The following is a 20,831-nucleotide window of genomic DNA, read 5'->3' as shown; positions in this document are numbered from 1 at the left end:
TGTTCAAATCAAAACATGACCTGTCCCATCCAATTCGTTATCATGGTGACTAACACTTGTAAAGTGAACTTAGTTTCAATGTAGACGTGAACTCAGTTTCATCAGACGTTTTTAGCAATAGACTTAAGCATATCGAAGGATATACGTGGAAACATTAATCTTGCACTACTTCCAATATTTTGAGATATAAACCAGAAACAAGATGCCGTTCTTTTTCACTTAATTCTTTCAGCATGGCTTTGTGTTAATGTCCATGTGTGTGTGTGTGTGTGTACTCATACCCCTAGAGATAAAAAGCGGCAATTCTCTTCTATGCATATTTTTCTATTCATTCGGGGCAGCGTCCCCAACAATAGTCCCCCGTTCAGCATAATAATCATCGTCAGCACCATCGCCATCAACTGTTAGCCGTTACAATCAGAGTTCCCGTCATAGTCACTGCCAAACCAATTTTTTCTTCTCTATTTTTTTATTCGTTTTGTTTGTTTGAGCTTCATACTCCAGCCAAGTTGTGTTAGTGCTTGTTGCTGTTGCTGGGTTTTGTCGTTATTATTTTCGCATTCATATTTTTGTTGGGACTGCTTTGTTTTGTCTATTATTCCAATGTTGGACCATTGCATGTTTTTCTCTTCTCTAACACCTGCCTGCTCCGAGCACCACCCTAATCCCACAAACAACCCGGCATTTGCCCTTTTTCGTAAAATTTTCAAGTCCGAAACGCCGACACCGGTTTTTTTATTTTGATATATTTGCACAACGACGACTACAACAACGACAACAACAATAAGGTAAACGCGAACACAACTCAGCATTCAGTGCACCCCTGATCGGCGCTAACATTTGCCATCACTCATTCTAATGAAAACGCCGTCACTCATCCCTTTCACTTTTCCCATTTAGTCGTCGGTTCGTTTTCTTATTGTTGTTGTTGCATGCAACTGTGCAGAGGCTCTCATACCCGTGGCCGTGAGCCTTACCCCTTGCCCATGACGACAGCGAACCATTCCGAGTGTATCGTGTGGTTAGTTTTACGCGCTTTCTCACACTCCCCCGCATGAATGAAAAATGTGGTGAGTGGAACATCATCAACGTGAACAAGAGCAACAGCCACATCCACACACACACACACACTGATAACAATATTAATAAACATAATGACGATGTTAATGATAATGACGGTGCCGATTATCACCGTTACTTGCAATGAAATGTGCGACACAACAAACGAGAGTCGAGAGTCCCGCTTTGAGAGTTCTTCTGCTTTCCTCCACGTCCTACTACGTCACTACAGCTGTTTTCGCAACCCTCCCCCCCTCCGCACCACAACAACAAGCGGAGAACGTGTGCGATATGTGATGGCAAGTTTGTCACTTTGACATTTCGCCACTTATTGCCGTTTCTATGTTTTTGTCCTCACATACTTGGTCCTCGCTCCTTACTGGCACACTCACTGCCTACTCAGATGTTTTGCGAACTCATCCGCCCGACCCTTGGCGTCCCGTCCAGCTTTTTCGGCGACAACGAACTCACCATACCTTGGCACTGTTCGTTGTGCTCTTGTTTCACCAGTCCACTTTTGGTATTTGTTGCTGTTTTTGTCGAAAATCCTTCTTCATCATGCTATTTATCGGCACGTACTCTTTGGCTTTCCGACATCGTTGCGAGCGTCCCACATTTGTGTGAATGTCATCGGAGTTTGGCGCCCACTGTGTGCGCATGCCCCGGAAAATGGGAATGAACGAAGCGAAAACAACAACGTATCTGTGCCCAGCAAGTGTTATCTCTCTCGTGTCCTATCCCCTGCCTCTGAGGCTCTCTGGGCTGTTAGTTCTGCTCCTGCTGTCATTGTTGTTCCTGGTGCTGCTGCTGCCGTCAACTGGCACACAATAATTCAAAATCTATTCGCACATTTCTGTTTTGATCAGTTAGCTAAGAATAGTCGGTGTGTCAAGTCGTGTCGTGTCCTTTTTCCCGCAGCGTACATCAAGCCAACCGCACGGTTATCAACGGTTATTGGATATATTTTCAAATTGAAATTGAAATACAAATACAGATAAGCAACACTTGTTATGGGATTTATGTGAAAAGGCACAACAAACACATTCCTGCAGTGACATCTGTCAGAATTGACAAAATTCAGTTAAACACTAATAAAAAACAACAACAACAACAAATAAAAAACCGTCACAAATTCGAATAGAAGGATATGATAGAATATTGAAGATCTCGCAATCTTGTGTTTTCAAGTGTGTCAGTGTGTGCAAGTGCAAGTTTCTAAATAAGTGCATTTATATGGTTTAGCATTTGAAGCCTTAAATTATTTACATACGGACTTACCTTGTAGATAAGCATCGCCAACTGGGCCAAGTGTTACTGAAAAAGAAAGAAATAAACAAAAATAGCCCAATTAATTCTCCTTTACACGTTGTTAAATAAATTATCCAAAATTCCGAAAAATCCGAGAAAAACCTCTAAGCAGTCGACACGTACAGCGTCGTCAACCGGTGGCGGTGGTGGAACCACAAAAATGGCATCAAAACGGAAAGCTTCAGTGTTACTACACAAGGTAATATTACACACACACACCCTCACAATATAAAATAATAAAAACAAAAACTAAAAACAAAATTATTAATTGTCAATTTCTCAAATCTAATTGTTTGCCTCGGAAGTACGCACACCATATAATGTGCGAATGGTTGACTATCATGTGGAACCTTTCGGAAATGATCTTTTGTAACACTTGTTTGACTTTTTTACTCAACATTTTACAATAAGCATATCTTTCGGACATTGGTGTATAATCAAGCTAGAAATTGCCCAGATATGGAGCAATATCACATAGGAAGTTTGTATAAAACGATACTAAAATCGGATGTGGTACCGTCTGAAGAAGTTACCAGTTTCGGTTGTGTTTGATTTTATAAATCATACTAACATTTAGTACTCATTATGCTGCAACAGAACTAGAAATAATGACTTAGTCCTGACAATCTTATTTTTTTCTGAAGCACGTGTTTAATTCGAATGCGAAGTGGATATTTAAAATAAATTGTATGCAAACCAATAACCTATCGAACGAAAGTACATTACAAAGACAACAACTATTCTAAAAGGTAAATAAGGGGAAATATTGAAAGACATTTGTTTCATGATGCCTCTGTGATATGTAATGTGCGAATGGTTGACTATCATGTGGAACCTTTCGGAAATGATCTTTTGTAACACTTGTTTGACTTTTTTACTCAACATTTTACAATAAGCATATCTTTCGGACATTGGTGTATAATCAAGCTAGAAATTGCCCAGATATGGAGCAATATCACATAGGAAGTTTGTATAAAACGATACTAAAATCGGATGTGGTACCGTCTGAAGAAGTTACCAGTTTCGGTTGTGTTTGATTTTATAAATCATACTAACATTTAGTACTCATTATGCTGCAACAGAACTAGAAATAATGACTTAGTCCTGACAATCTTATTTTTTTCTGAAGCACGTGTTTAATTCGAATGCGAAGTGGATATTTAAAATAAATTGTATGCAAACCAATAACCTATCGAACGAAAGTACATTACAAAGACAACAACTATTCTAAAAGGTAAATAAGGGGAAATATTGAAAGACATTTGTTTCATGATGCCTCTGTGATTTTGTTTAATATGTGAATATAATGGCTTATGCGGAGGATATAAAATTCAGATTGTATATTTTATTTGAAGTATCTCATCAAGTTTGTAACACATCGAAATAATCACATATATGGCAAAATATACTCTAAAATATATCCTTGCAAAAAGTTTTCCATACTTCGGACTAGTAAGTTGGGATTTCCAACCTATGTAGACGGACGAAAGTAGTCTGCAGAAAATTAAGCTGGAAGAACGTATCTTTGTACAAAACAACACTTCATTGCAAAAAGTGTTCGATACGCATACAGACTTTATAACAAAGTCTATATGCGTAGTCTAATTTTGTGAGATCTTTAATTCCTTTTTTATGAAATGTATATTTATATGTAACCAGATTTTAATTCAAAATACTGTTATATGCTTTGGAAAATGTTTATATTTATATTTTTTTCCGTCCAACTACTACTCAGTGACTGCGATCCCGCAACTGTGATGCGTTCTTCTGAAAGATACCAATTACTTTAAATCATATATTGAGTAAAATATCTGAAATGTCGATATATTTCGGCTGAAAATAACAAAAATTTCTGAAAATTTTCTTAAAACTTCAATTGTGGGTTGGAAGAGAGTTGAAATATAACGGTATTTTTGAAAATTGTAGTAAAGAGTACGAGTGGCTCTAAATATTGTATACAGTCTTACTAAAAATGTTGCAATTAAATTGCTGATATGTTTTCGTTCACCAAGGAAAAATATAATAATGTAATTCCTATAAAATCAATACAACTTCATATTGCATTTGGTTACTTGGTTCTTACAATTTCGCTATATTAAATGAATATTCATTGATATTCATTTAATATTGATATTCATTTAATATAGCTTATTACAACTTGTTATGTTTATCATAACATCGATAAGATCTTAGACAAATTTCGATCATAAAGTAGCATACCAAAAACATGCTCGATCAACATTTTCAATCAAACAATGACTCCACTGATGTCGAAGCTCCATTAATAAATTGGTTCCAGAGAAAACCATGTTCGCCCAAGAACTATTGGCTTGGTAAATTCAGTACCAACATTGCAACTATGAAATTATTATGTAAGAAAGCGTTTATTTATTATCGAGAGAGTGAGCGAGTAATAGTAGAGAGGCAGACAAGTCTACTTGCTCCTCATTTTGTAATTACCCAAAAGGATTTAGAGGAAGGTCCCTATCATGTTGCTTTAAATGATCATATTTCTTATATTTGTCATCTTAACATTTAAAATATCAACCGAATTGATCGTTCTTTATTCAATCCAAATAGGCAAGTTTTTAAGAAATCATCTAAATTCGAATAGACGTCTTATTACATACATGTGTACATGAGAAGCGTGGGCGCGTATTTGGATGACTGATAGCATAACTCAAAGCCAAGACCCCACACCTAAACCGCATACACAATTCATTTCTATTCGCCCTCGTCTCCCTCTTCCAATTTCATTCTAACCTACTACTTTTCTTCATATGTACAAACAAGAGTCCACATATACCCACCCGCTCACAAATATATTAGCGCTGGATTCATACATACATTCATGTGGGCCACACATTAAATCGGTTTGGGTGTACCAAAAATGGAGGAGTTACATTTCCCTGGGTTCCACACACTCGCACACGAACACTATTCGAACACAAGCAAAGGCGCGACCGCGACTTGCTTGGGTGTTCGGGAGGTAACATCTCAAATACAAGAATGGATTAGGGGTGGTGTTGTCTGGCTGAATTTTTGTGCGGTCCCCCAAAAAAAAACTAAACACAGCAGTAGCAGAAAAGCTTCTCGTTAAAAGGGCTCAACGTAATTCATCAAACATAACAAAGAAGACAGAGTTTCTTTCTTGGGCGTCGATTACCCCATCCATCCGTATGTCAGCGAACCACGGCATTTTGACACAGAGAGGCATAGACACACACACACGCACTCACGTACAATAGAAAACATGCACACAAGACATAGTCATAGACACTCAACGAACGCAGCCATACCCCCAGTCATATTTGTTCATTACAGACTCGCATATACATACATACGTTCATTCAAAGTCATTTACCGACTAGGATGCCAGAGGTGGCTAAGCGGTTACGAAGACACCAAACAAAAACGGCTCCCACATATTAACTTTACTCCCCAAGTATTACACAGTTTGAGTTTTCGGGTTCACTTTTATTGAGAACCCCCAACTCCTTTGTAGCAGGGCCACCATAATCCATATCCTTCAGTGTGACTGACTGGCTGGCTGGCTGGCTGGGTGATGGCGAGGTGTGGGTTGTGTGTCTGTGTGGGTGGGTCAATGCTGAACGAACGACTTAAATAGAAGGTTTTCTTATATTTCCCCCGACATTCTTTTCTTAAAACTTCTACACAGATACAGCACCAGCTCATCACACACAGGATTTGCAGGCAGCAATACTAAATTCTGGGCAACTTCCATCATCAAGCGTCCCCTCATACCACCGACACTGTTTCTATTTTCTTTCTTGTCCTGTGAACTATTTTTCTTCGTCTTGGTGCTCATTGCTGTGGCTATTGTTGTTGTTGCTGTTGTTGTGACTGTTCCATATTAAACATTTTCTAAGTTCCATGGTCAAGCAGTAAAGTTAAGCATGTAACCTAAGGGGGTATTACAAACTTATTCTGTTCTTGTTTTTTCTCCGTTTCCCAATGCTTTACACACATACGCACACACACACTCATATACATACAAATGCAGCTCACTTCTATTCCCTGTCATTTGGAAATCGGTTGAAGACACATCTACAGCACAGCACACCATACACACACACATACTCACCTACATATATGTGTGTTTAGTTGTCTTTTAGTAAAATGAAAATGTGCTCCCAATTCCCTTTCCTTCGAATTGCCACCGTCGACTCTTGGTTTTGTATTGCGATAAATGTGACCGTATGTGTGTGTGTGCATGCGTATGAGTGCGGACAATGCATGTGACTGTGTGTGCTTGTATGTCTACGAAATATTCTTCGTAAGCTTAAGAAAGTTGTATTGCTTTACTTTGTTTACCATCAGGCACACACACGCAAGCACGCATGCACGCACTCGTCCTCACAGATACACTCGTATTAGACACTCACCAACTGGCAAATCTAAAAGAAACTGCAAACTGGAAAGAAATTCCTTGCCGCAAACAAAAAAAGAAAAGATTTTTACAGTTTTCTGGCGCCCAGACAAACAACCCAAATGTCGTACTTTTTGTTTTTGCAACAGGAGATGGTTGACGACGGTGAGGGTAAATGCGGTGGTGTCGTAAGGCTATCTGGCAGTGGTCTCCACTAGGATTCACTACTCTGTTTTTTGTTTCCATAAACTAGTTATTTGTCAGCACCATAGTAATAGGTATTTGTAAATATTCCAAATCGAAAATCTTCTATTACGAGGTTGGTCCAAAATTGCAAATGAAATTATTAGTTGCTAATAATGCTGGACCGAGTATTAGCTGTATCGACATAATCCTGCTTATCACAAAGGAGACATCCGATATTCTTATATAAATTTACACCTTCATTAATGGACGAATTTGCAATTGGCAGGATAACAACTGTTACATTCTATTAGTAGAAGAAAACAACAACTCGAGATATCAGAAGAATAACAATAATTCAAAACAAAATTATACCATCGTTTGTGCTTATGATAAAGTTATAATACGAATTAACCCTACGATCAATAACCGCGTACATTTGTACCTTTTTTGATTAAAATTCAAATTTTGAGGAATCATTCTTGGTCTATTTTCCCTCATAATTGATCAAACAAATTTATATTGGTTTTTCATCCTTGGTTTTAAAAATGTTTAAATGACTTACAGTGCAATATTTGAGACACTACAAATGTAGCATGGTTATTGATGTACGTATACATTTTTGGTTATTGACCGTGGGAACACTAAAACAGATCACTGCGGCAACCGAACAAAACAATGAATCGAATTCTTTGCAGATAATACTTTGTATCATCAAACCTTTTTTGGAAGATTTTAAATTATTCAAAATATTTTCTATTCCATCTAACCAAAGACATTGTCAAGTCTCTGCTAATCGTAGACAACTTGCCATTTTGTGAGGTACTTCACAAAATCTTTTACCCACATCAAAAGCCTATTTTCGAAATTTCTTATAGCTGTGTGTGCTCGTATGAGGAGGGTGAACCATATGTCTTTGGTGATAACAAGTTACTACAACAGAAGGATGACGCTTGGCTCTGTAAAACTCTAATAGATACCATAAGACCATATATGTATGTGTGTGTGTGTGTTTGTTACCGCTACCATTTACTCTTTGGGTCTTTGGCAAAATTTGAGGGAAAAGATATCGTTGCCACCAGTGGTGTGAGAAACAACGCCAACGAACTTGGGGTCTAGCAGGATATCTGCCACCCAGCCAAAGCACATCGCATACGGTGCAAGTGCTTAATGACTGAAAGGTGTGGGTATCTAAACTGAGTAACTATCAAAGGAGTTGCGAAGCTTTAAATCCTTTGCGAAATTTAGAAAACGAAACAAAACACATACTTAATAAAAAAGGGGGAGTACCCTGCCAACAGCAAATGTTCGTATGTACAACGACGAAACGACGTCTACACCAGCAGCCAAGAAGGAACGACAGAACCCCTTCCCATTCCAATTCATCGGGTCGTGTCTTGCGTGCCAACTAAAAGTTGAAATTAGAAATTTTCTTAGCGAATACTTTGGGAAAAGGGTACGGTATGACAACGATGGCTGAGGTGGCTGTTTGTGCGCCCGTTATCAATCACTTTGCTGCCAAGTGAATGGGCAGTGGGTGTACGATTTCATTTTCTTTTCCGAAGCCATGTTTGAGGGTGGGGATTGGTGCTGTGTATGTGTGTATGGGTGTGCTAAAAGGAGGAGAGGGGGAATTTTATGTCTTCGTTGGGCACCCACATTAAAAACAATGCCTAGGCTCGGAAGAAATGTGCTGAAGTGAATTGAAGGGAGATGGTAAATGAGTTTTATGTTTGTTGCCTTGTTGAAGAACTTCCAAAAAGTGGATTACATACACACACAGACACCCGTACATTCATATTCCCTTTTAAGCCAAGTTACAGGGAACAGTTTCAGTATCAATGTATGCAGCAGCAACCATTTATCTCATCTTACATTTCGAGTTAATTTTGTTTTTCGTCTTAGAATATTCTCACAAAACACACACACACGAAGCCCATCCAGTAATGTTCAAAGCCTCACGTCGTTGTGTGGGTGTTTTGAAACAAGCTAATATTATTTCAACATGTGCCAATATTAAGCAACGGCTTAAAAATGCAGTAGTCGAGACGGCTCAAATCCTAATGGTGATAAGTAAGGTTCGGGGGGGTGCACACTTTAGTCAATCTATCTAAAGTCTTGCTACCACTATCCAAATTTTTTTAGTTTCAAAGAATCATGGTAAATGGTGAAAACATTTTAAGAGGCCGCTAAGAACTTCGTGAAATCGGAAAAAGACAGTTCTACGCACAACATTTGCGTGATCGATCAATGGCTTCGTGACTGCAACTCTCAAAAGTTATTTAATTCAACACAGATTAGGATATTTTCAAATGACCAATGATTTTGAGGGTAAGATGCAAAAGTAAGCCAATGAAGAACAAAATATTGTTCGTCAACAACTCACCAATACACAGACACACCAAACTAATATCTATCTCCCAAATATCCTCTGTGCAAAAATACCTACTTTACTCCTGCAATGCCAGTCCCTCCCAACAGACACATCATAAGGGGTGGTTTATGTGAATGTGTCCTGCGGTTGGGTGGTTGGCAAAGTTCGAAGGAAAAACCAAACAGAGGCTAAAAACGAATCAGTGGGAACAGCATTAGAAGTAACCGTCCTTATTATAAATGGTCGCAGAACTGCCTGTGCCTCCGTAAACCCCTCTCCACACACACACACACACACACAGAGACAAACACTTGCCTAACATCGGTTAATCGAATAGTAAATAGGGAAACAATAACCGCTACAGCGGGAGGGCGGTATGGTCCAGAATGACGAAGACAACGATGAATGGACCACAAGGGTTGGGGTTACTACTTGGAAAATGTTTTATTTCTTTTGCTCTTCTGTCTATCCCAAATCAAGACAAGTTAAGACAAAAAATATTAAAGAACTTTGAAAGAAATGAAGGGCGAAGTATCAAACATTTATGGGTACGAACATACCTAACTCGCGAGATATGAAAATGGATTTTGGCTTTTCCTAATGCTATTTTTTTCCAATCGAAATGAACAAAACAGTTTTCAGTTCCAAAACATATTTCCGATGTTACGAAAGTGTTTATTTTTAATATATAGGACCTTTCCCCTAAACGAATGGGTCTTTAACAATTTTCATTTCCATAATAATGGAGGGATAACAAATGGCCGCTTCTTCCATCGAATGGCACAGTTCCTCAATTCCGTCTCCAATAATAATACATTTCAGTAGATTCCCCCGACGAATTGACGTGCCCGTATGCACCACTAAACGACGTTCCCAACCTGAAGTTAGCCTCATGCTACGAAATAGAAACACAGAACGAGAGTACTTATCAAGTGTCATAAACATTGCGACTATTACTTTGGCGAGCTTTCTCTTTCGTCTTTCTTTTCGTCTGTGTTTCCATCAAGAACGTGGTGCAAAAGTAATGTTTTATGTGGTCTTTTTTGAAATTGTGCCACATTTTGCAGTAACAACTCCTTTGCCGTCGTCTAACCGTCTAAAACCTCTTAAGGCATGTTGGCATGAGACTGTTCGTTGCCTCCCACTCGCTTCACAGTGTCCACAGTCGTTTTAAATATGGAACGAAAACTAAAACCCTGAGTAAGCGTCAGTTCATCTCCATCCACAGCGCAGGGAAGTGGCTGGATGCAGAGGCGATGTAGAGTGCCAAGATTCGATGTAACATTCGGTCTACCATTAAAGTACACAAGGCGAAGTAGACGGAATGGGGTTCAACATTTCTTTTTGCTGGGAAATTTTATATTTGTGAGTTTGAATTCATGCCTGCCATATTATATTCGTCTGGGTCTTCTTTTATTGAAGCAGACGTCTTAGATGCAAAGCAACTGCGAATGTGTGTGTGTGGGGCGGATTCGAATCTGCTACTGCGAGGATCTGGTTTAAATGTGGGCGACGGTAGAACTTGCTCAAAAGGAAAACAGTTTGCTTTGACTGTCGGAACACAAGCAATGTCCCACGAATGCCAAACAAATGAAATGATAGGGAAAAAGAGAACAGTAAAATAGAGAATTGTTATCGTCCAAAGTTGAATATTTATACCGAGAAAATGTCTGTATACCGAGATCGAGTAGTATTTTGTGGAATATTTAGAAAACGCAAGATAGAAAACATATCTTATGATCGATAAACTTTTAATTTGTCTAAATAAAACATTTTGGGACAATATACACACTTCAGTTCATAAATACCTATGCATACACACTGAGATCGATAACAACTGTTCACATCGGACACACTATGTGGATTATTCCAAATATACCACACATAATATAAATATCGGAGACAAAGTTCATAACATCCAGTTTCGTAGCAACATCCAAGTGTTCTGTTGGACGACTTTATATCCCATATGACCACAATACATGACTAGCCAAATCGGAATTATTTACAGTTGAACTAAAAATACAAATCCATCAAACTGCTGACCATACAATATTCGATCAATTATTTTCTTGCCATTTCCTACGATGCAAATATAATTTGAAGCGGCCATCATTTGGGGCACGTGGTATGGCCAGCTTGAATGGCATCTTGCCACCGTCGGATAAATGACAAAGCAGTCTCTGTTGGCAAAACTGATTAGCAGCTACTTCGTGATAATTAATATATGCCACTAAGAGCAGTACAAACATTGAAAATGGAACATCCATCCCCGCCAATGTAGTGGTCGATGAGTGCTCACAAGTGTGTTAGTTCCCCCGAGTGCAGCGGTGGCTGGAGTGTATCTGTGACTGCAAACAAGCAAAATGCAGAGCTGTGGCTGGAATTTCTTCCAACACTAATTGCAAACATCCGCCACTCGGAAATTGCACCTGATTCAGAAGGCGCATAAACCGAAAACTGTTGTTTCTGCTGTGTACAAAACGAAGTATAAAAAATAGCTGGAAAACAGCGGGCAAATAACCAACTCAAGAATATCCGCAATTTTTACAATTGTATTAGCGGCGGCAGGAACATTGGTTATAATTCAATTTAGACTAACCCAAAAGGACCATTCAAATCCTAAGTGATTCTTTGTTTCGCAGCAAGGATTCTCAACTCAACACTATCTATTGCCAATAAAATTGCCAGCGTGCCAGCGCTCTCCTCTTTGACGGACAGTATTAACTGTAACAACAAATCATCATCACTTTAGGAAATACATTTTTGCTTCCATTTACATTGCAATTCATTTCTATTCACTCGCATGTCATTTATTTTGTCATTATTAATCAAAGCTATGGCAGCAAATAAACACCTACCAATAGAACATCAACGACGACAAGCCCCTTCTGGAAATCCTCTCCGTTCTACATCCCGATGCTCCATCAGTTCATATGGCAAAAAGCACTGTTCTTTCCTCCTAGCACAGCCACGACCAGACGGATGAATGTGGATACGTCTATGCCGTCGTCCTCCTGCGAACATTATACAATAAACAAACTCAGCACAACCTAGTCTAGTCGAAGCATCAACGCATAGCGTACGCAAAGCTCTTACCAGCCACCCACCCAACCCAACGTCATATTGTGGACACGCATTATGTTAATAAGTGTAAAATGGGACACACGCCAAAACAAAGGAGTCACAATCAAAACTCAAATCAGGACTAGACTCACATGTCACAGACACATCGGAGAAGAAGTCATTGAATGCACCATCCAGCCGGAATAAACGACCGTAGCATCCACCTGTGAAATCTGCCAGGCGGAATTGAAACGCTAAGTCAAAGCAAAAAATCAAATTCCTTAAGAAACATATAGTCAGAAATAAGGATGTTATTACCTACAAGTAGTTGGCGTATACCTAACTCCTAATATTGCTGATAATAAAGTATACGCACTATCGAACTTATATTATGAATTTGAAATTATGATTATGACTACGGCTACGGTAACGATCTTTGCAGCGGTTTTCCAGTAGAAATAGCAATCACGATAGCGGCGGAGATAGCCAAATTATAGGACCGGTGAGGGCCCTTAAGACACTCATGTCGTGAACTATAAACTCAAAAGCACTTCGTGACTGCAATTGTGCTCTTCATGATATACGACGGATAGTTAAATTATGTTGGGTTCCTGGACCTAGTAACATTGAAGAGAATGACATAGTCGATGAGCGTGCGTGAGGTTCGCAGTCATCCAATCTACGAATTTGGGATCTGTATAACCTCCTTTTAGCTATTTATTGACAAAATACTTATGAGCTACAGCGAGGTAGTCGGTGGTAACAGATTGTCAACAGAACGAGGATATAGGTTTTAACAAACCATCTGGCCAGAATTCTCTCGCCGTAGAACTACTTCGCAAGATTATATCTCTCTTTTTCAAATGGGATATTAACGGAGTGGATTAATGTCCTCTATGTGAGAACGTGGAAGAGCTGGAAACAATTGAGCGTAGACTCTGTAGATGTCCATCGCTAAGTAGCAGAAGACACAGACAGTTTGGCAGATATGAAGTAGATAATATACCCTCACTGAGTGAACGGCTGCAAGTGACAGCCGTACATCCTTTAACCTAACCCAAAGTGATTCTTCATTGAAAACTTGATGAAAGGCAAATAATTCAAATCTAAATGGCCGAGTTTGTCATATAAAAAGCTACCTATTGAGTGACAGTGTATAACAAAATTCAAAATTGAACGGCCCCTGCAGCACAAGAAAACCTATATAAGCATTTGAAATCACTCTAACTGGTATACATTGAAAAATTCGAAAACACCGAACAATTGTTTTTAAACTCTCTTACATTTTGATATGCTCATTAGCTGATCGATGCCAATAATTGGGATAATGTTATGCGGGTTCACATTTGAGATAAGACGTCCCTAAAGAATAATTTCGTTTGGAAATTCTCATCCAGTCGTTTTGTAATACAGTCTGGTTTGAAATTGGAAATCATTTCAGTACACCAATCATTTTTTGATGTTGTAGCTCACAACAATATAATTATTAATGAAGACAAATTTTGTAACAAGAACGTGAAACAGCAACTTATTGCGAGTCGGGAAACCCGTTCACCTCATCGCGGACAGACATTGTTTATGCGTACATCAGGTTGACAGCATATCTGTATCTGCCTCCTTCTAGCAGTGACTGCAGAATTTATTGACTGTTGTGTGTTGTTTCTTTTTCGTATTTAACGCATATCACAAAAAAGAACAAAAAAGCTCCGCCTTAAAAAATCTTCAATACATGTTTGTTGTGGTTCGTGAGACAATTTTCTCTTGGCGACTTTAGTATTACGGGTTCCATGTATAAACAATAGTATTCATTCCGTATTGCGGAACAATACTATTGGAAACGGGTTTTCTGATCTGGCTCCGCCTGGAACAAAATTAGAATTAGAGACAATTCATTGATTGCAATGATGTTTGAAGGCAATAAGAGCAACACTGCATTTCCGACAAAACCCTATATGACCAATCCAAAACCATTACAATCTACATACAAGTATTTACTATTTTTCCAATTGATGGGTGCTATACCGGGTTAGGTTTCGATACTGGCTGGCTGGTCAGTAGCAAAGAAAACAAAAACACAAAATCTCCAACACCAAATTTGGTATAAAAAAGCAACACAAAACCCGTGACCCCACCAAAAATTTGACATGACAAATAATCATAAAAACAATTTAGGAAAAGCCACTCACGCTCAATGCACTACGCGCTGAACATTGGTGGCAATGGTGGAATAGGGCACAGGTGGTAGCCTACTTTTTATCCATAAGCAGTATGATGAGGATGGGAAGTGAGGGTAAGAGTTGCGGAGCCAAATGGGTACATTGTGTTTCCCATTACTAAATTCAGGAGTTTGGCCAGTGTTGTTATTGCCACAAGGATTTTTGTGCATTCACTGATTGCGGGCTGGCCACAAACCAACTCATACTTGTGCCTACATACACACACACTGGCCCTACTCAATGTTTGGTGATTTGCTACCCCAGAGACTAGACATATAATATACACCACAAATACACAATATTTAAGCAAACGGTTCGCACACACACACACACACATACACACAATCATAGCGTCGCTTATAGCAATGGACAATAACCAAGCGACAGACTCCATGATCCATTTTTTAATAAAAATAAGTGGCAGGGAGCGTTGTTGGCCCATAAAGCAGCAGCGTCTAGTGCGAACGGTTTGATCTGAATTTCCGAACATCAGTTAGACAGTCATGCCAATAGTGATGTCAACACCATCTTGCAACGGCGGCAGTACCGACGGGACTTTTATTGAAAAAAAAATATATATATATATATATATAGTTGTATTTAATTCGGTATTGTTTTAGAATAATTATATAATAATTATATCCAAAAAACAAAATGCTTTCCTTATTGTTTGTCGTTTAACGAAAAAAGGAGAAATAATAAAATATACTATCAATTAATTATTACTAATTAAGTTATAAACTATAAAATAGGCTTTCATCCTAGAAATAGGTTATTGAAACCTTAAAGTTAGGCTTTGTATTCGCAATTTGTTTCTAAAATATTCTCAAAACGTGCCGCATTTGTAAATGATTAAAAATAGGCGAATAAGGAGTAATATGAATTTTCACAAAAATTCGAGTAGAAATATTTATTTGTGGTATTCGTTTCTTAATACTAATAGATATGAAGGTTGTTTTAAAAAATCGTAATTTCAGTGGAGCAAGAAATAAATGGTACTAAAATTTAATACAATTGGTGTTTAGTGAATGAAGTTAAAACTTTGAATTGGTCTGGGAATCGCTTTTGGTACATAAACTGAGATAAACAGGTGGCTATGGAAATTCGAACTAAAATTTGATTATAACTACACTACATTTATAATGACCTCCAAACTTTATTTGGGTGGAAGCTGTGTCTACGTTAATGTAATAAATGCGTAAAAACAGGTTGAGGCGAACCATTTTTTTACGTTATCTATCGATTTGTGACTAAGCCACTCATTTCGCGGTCTTTGTGTCAAAGTAAAAAAATGAGGACTACGTCTCTTAAATAATGCTGACATTTTGAAGCTAGATTTCAATGCGAGGTCACGAATTTATGAAAATCGATTATATGATTATTGTAGTCGCGAATCTGAGTTATTTGATATATATTTCAGCTTCAGAGTAATACTCATCCAAAGGTGAAAAATTTGTGCGAACAAATTTCTAAAAAAACTATTTTTCGGGCAAAATTTGTAGATCTGTCAATCGAATGATATGTGTACCCGCGATCACTAAGGTTTTTCACCTTTCGGATGAAATAAAATCATTTTCGTGAGAATCCATCTACTAGAACGGCGGGAATTGACCATCCAAACACACAAAATTTGGCATATGGACTTTTCGGAAATTATTCGCGTTTTAGGAGTTTTTGGGTACTTTAATGCAACGTGTAGTACATCTTAGCCGTCAAACGAAATTTCGCAAAATATACATGGATTATCTTCCAATCCATGTATATTTTGCGAAATTTCTGTACTTCCTGGAAACCGCATGCGCTTCAAATGATTTTGAGTATTACGTCATTTAGACGCAATGTAAAATGTATATTTCATACTATAGTTTTATTTTAATATTTATTCCTATTTATATAACCCCAATATTTATCGGAAGAGTCTTACTATAATCCGCAATATGTTTACTTCTACTCTAGAAGTTTTTATTTTTATATATGTCCATTTGCCAACATTTTTTTCTGAAATTTCTTGTTTAAAATTAAAAAATTAATATGATGACATTATTTCTTCGAACCAAAAACAAACAATTTTCCTCAATATCTTGTTTTGTTGTCGTTGTAATTTACAAACCGCTACACTGACTTGTGTCATCTGATTTATTGCGGTGTTTAGACTATGTAGATATTTTTAAATGAATTTTGAGTTGTATGTATGTGCATATCTCCTGAATATAATGCCATAATCCCCTATATTTTTATTATTTTTCTCATATTTCGCGAAAATGTGCAACCTTTTCGCCATTATTATGATATCTGCATATTCATATTTTACGAAGATCAATATAATGAACGGCGTAATTTTAAGATTTTTTTATTCCCAAAATTAAAACCTCGATAACTTTTGCGCGCATCAACCGAAAATTTGATCGCAAACGGATTCGGAGTTAGGATTTTTTCTCTATATGTGTTCCAAAAATCATTGATGTACTACGAAAAAAGCCGATTTTTTAAAAATGAAATATTAAAAACATTGGCAATATTGCCCATATATTCTTCAAATTTAAACAATAAAAAATGTGCAGGTAATGTTCTGTTTAGGGACACAAAGCCACAAACAAAAATTCGTAACACTTAACAATGTTTGGAACAAATCAAACCCCAACCTTCAAAATTCTCAATATAAGGAAAAATGGACTTAAACATCAAAATAAGCAACTCTTTTTAGTGTTGATCTGTAGTTACGTGTAACCATTTTCATCATAATTTGTATAGGAAATCAGTAGCAAAGTCTTAAATTCCAACATAGTTGAATTAGCAAAAGTGGACATCTAACAATGGCACCCCTTCATACTATTTGCATATATATTTATTACTGTCTTACGGGCATTCAATGTTTCCATTTGATGATGATGGTCTGGCAACAATCGTAATATTCTAATGACAATGCTGATTGCATCCTATTGACAACATCCCATCAGTATTCATTAGTTATAGTTCATTAGTATATATATATATATATATACATATATATATATATATATATGTAATATGGCATACGACACATTTAATAAAACTCATTTCAAACGATTTCATTATTTATATCTCCATTACCACATCCAATTATTATATTCTTAAATTTTGATCACTGACTCTTTTTATTCTAGGAAGCTGCTCCCCCTTCCGCTACTACAGATGCCACAAATGCTTCTGAAAACAACACAGAAGGCGATCCATATGCCGGCATCATGAAAGACGCGGATAAGTTAAAGTTAATGCTTCTGGCGTGGAATTATCAAAATTCGAATGCGGCTAGAAACGGTGCTGAAGGTCCCGACTTAAGTATTGTCGGTGGTCTGTGGGCTCAATATCAAAGTGCACTGGCCCAAAATGCGGCTGCTTCGAGTAATAAGATGGATTCATCGTTGTCTCCCGTGCCCAGAGATGGGAATCCATCCCCCATGGAAGCACAGGACGAAACAAATTCCTCTGGGCAAAAAGAAGAAGATGAAGGTTCAGAAGATGATTCGGACGACAAAATAGATGAAAAGCTAGCACATTCACACGATCCGGAGCGTTTGAAAGCTTTCAATGTAAGTGACCTTAATCGAAAACGAAGTGAGCCAAAAACTGATCGCAAGTTTACCCTCTATTTTCCCATAGATGTTTGTGCGTCTGTTTGTTGACGAAAATTTGGACCGAATTGTGCCGATTTCTAAACAACCGAAAGAAAAAATTCAAGCAATCATCGATTCCTGTGCCAGACAGTTCCCCGAATTCAGCGATCGTTCACGTAAACGCATTCGCACATATTTGAAGTCATGCAGGCGGAACAAAAAGACCAGAGACGGCTGGGAAAACACGGTAAGTGTGAACAACACTGGTATATGGTGAACAACCCATAAATTAATTCTTCATTACAGACTCGACCTACACCGGCCCATTTAACATCTGTGCAAGCAGAGCAAATTCTAGCCATCGCTTGTGAAAATGAATCTCTAAATGCCAAACGCATGCGTATAGGTTTGGAGCCTATTACGCATGCTATACCGGCTCCTGGATCGGCTGTTGCCGCTGCTGCAGCAGCCGCTGCAGCTGCCGCGGCTGCTGTTGCCGCCACCACAAGTTCCGCCGTTTCTGTTGGAGGAGGAAGTACATCGTCCAATGTTACGTCAGCTTCCGCTAATGATGGTTCCAACGCCGCCAACTCCGCCGCCCTACCGTTTGCGACTTGCACTGGCTTCGCCCGTTCCACACCAAATTCAGATGCAGCCGAGCCGTTATCTCTAACACCCGCAGCCGCTGTATCTGCCGCTGCAGCAGCAGTCGTAGCTTCTTCTAGCGCAGGAAGTGGTGGCATGAGTTCTGCTCGCAGCTCTCCATTAGCTTTAAGTTCGAATGCCAGTGTTACCGGTATGGACATAAAGCCACTGGCCACTTCCTTAGCTAATGGCAACACAGCACCAAATAATGCCTCGGCGGGATTAACAGGTCTAACGGCTACAAGTCCTCTTTATAGACCCACAGACTTCACATCTCCTACATCGGCTTCTCCATTTGCGGCGGCTGCAGCTGCAGCTGTTGCCGGTCGAACGCAAACATATCCAACATATTTCCCCGGTGTCACTTCATTAGGAAATGGTGAGTGTTATGTTTATGTATGTAGTGGGGTTTATAAAGACCTATTGCTCCGTATTGAGAACATAGAGGAACAATTGATTATTACAAACCTCTGTTTCCGCTATACTATACTAGTTAAGAAATAAATCCTCAATAACAGTGGAAGACATAGTGAAATATGAAATTCTATCACACCAAACGAATGCGATACATAAATATATTCGATGAATAACATAACAAATGCGTTAAGTAATGGAAAAGGCGTTGTCACTCAATACGCTTATTAATGACGTACGAAACTATTATGGTCAGTAATTATTTTTTTTTATTTTGGATCATTTTTGTGGAAGCTAGTGAGATTTGAAACTCAAATATTTATATTTTAAAATGTGCTACAGACCTTTAGAGGTTAGGCTATTAGATACATATATTTAGATTTGTATTGTTTCCCTCGAATCTAATTTTTTATTCATTTTTTCAGTTACACCCACAGACTTGTCGATGAAACCCTCCTGCTCCTCTGCCATCACACCCATTACGTCTAGCACACCAGTGAATGCCAACAACCAAGGTAACAACAACAATGCCAACAACATCAACAACTTGGCCGCACTCAATCAGCTGAATGTGAACACCAATGTAAACAACGGCAATGCAACAAATACAAATAGCGTCTTGGCTTCAGCCACCCACCAATTGCAGCAGCTCCAACAAGTACAGCAGCAGCAACAACAACAGCAGCAACAACAACAACAGCAAGAACAGCAACAGGCAGGGCTAAATATTAACAACACTATCGATGCTAATACGGTTCGACCGCCATTGCTACCCCACAAACTGAGTCCCAACGAAATAACCGCCGCCCGGCAGGTGATCTCCGCTTACAGAGAAAGTGCCGCATTTCTATTGCGCACAGCTGACCAGGTCGAGCAACTGCTGGTGCAGCAACAGTAAGTGTGGGTTCTATCCAACTGGATGGAGCAAATTTGGGCATTGCACATGAAATGATGGAATGGTATATGTCCCGAGCAAAGCAACCGCCCCCAGCCAGTAGAACGATCTTAATGTACTTCTATTCAAACGATTGCATTCTTCCGTTGCAAGTAAATATAGTTTCGTAAGAACCCTGTCACAGTTGGCAGAGTGGAGTGCAGGCGACAGGATGGTTCCTATTACCACATAAATGCAACAGAAACAAATACAAAAAATAGCCAAATATGAAACGAAAATATATTCCCCTCCCCCTATCTCTCTCAATTAACTACAAGACAAGAAATAGTCAATATTAAAGATGAACAAATACTAAGCCTATAGAAAATCCCCATCCTCCAGATCCTCTTTGTTAGTCAAACTCAATCCGAATTCATTTACCAATCAACGCCAATATGAAAGCAAATATCTGCTACAATATAAAATATTCAGAAAATAAATAAAACTCAAAACAATCTTAAATATACATACATATAGAAAAATCCATAAATCATACAAACAATAAAATATAGTATCAACAACAATAGACTCGATATAACCGATCCTTATGCTTTCCATCCACAACATCCGAAGCATTATTCTTATGTTTTCCAAAAATTCCCCATCAAGATGTCAAGCTACTGCTGTAAATGTCATTCATTCGAGCAGA

The 20,831-nt window shown here is 38.4% G+C and overlaps 1 protein-coding gene across 1 annotated transcript; it reads left to right on the top strand.

The window, feature by feature from the left end:
- Nucleotides 1–2,358: 2,358 nt before the first annotated feature.
- Nucleotides 2,359–20,196, top strand: LOC133325785 (putative uncharacterized protein DDB_G0281733). Its single transcript, XM_061534507.1, has 5 exons — nt 2,359–2,566; nt 17,740–18,165; nt 18,236–18,436; nt 18,496–19,213; nt 19,674–20,196. Exons 1-5 carry the CDS (start codon nt 2,528–2,530, stop codon nt 20,144–20,146), a joined length of 1,857 nt encoding a protein of 618 aa, XP_061390491.1. The 5' UTR covers nt 2,359–2,527; the 3' UTR covers nt 20,147–20,196.
- Nucleotides 20,197–20,831: the final 635 nt, after the last annotated feature.

Source organism: Musca vetustissima, unplaced genomic scaffold (assembly GCF_032173495.1).
Source record: "Musca vetustissima isolate MV318-11 ecotype Yass unplaced genomic scaffold, APGP_CSIRO_Mvet_v1 utg37729, whole genome shotgun sequence".
Classification (NCBI taxonomy): domain Eukaryota; kingdom Metazoa; phylum Arthropoda; class Insecta; order Diptera; family Muscidae; genus Musca; species Musca vetustissima.
This window is presented reverse-complemented; position numbering and strand designations above follow the sequence as displayed.

Bases quoted from the DNA above. Each gene is read 5' to 3' on its own strand.
- LOC133325785 (XM_061534507.1), top strand. From the start codon at position 2,528: ATGGCATCAAAACGGAAAGCTTCAGTGTTACTACACAAG. The intron at 2,567-17,739 runs GTAATATTACAC...TTTTTATTCTAG, and splicing joins CTTCAGTGTTACTACACAAG to GAAGCTGCTCCCCCTTCCGC. The intron at 19,214-19,673 runs GTGAGTGTTATG...TCATTTTTTCAG, and splicing joins TGTCACTTCATTAGGAAATG to TTACACCCACAGACTTGTCG.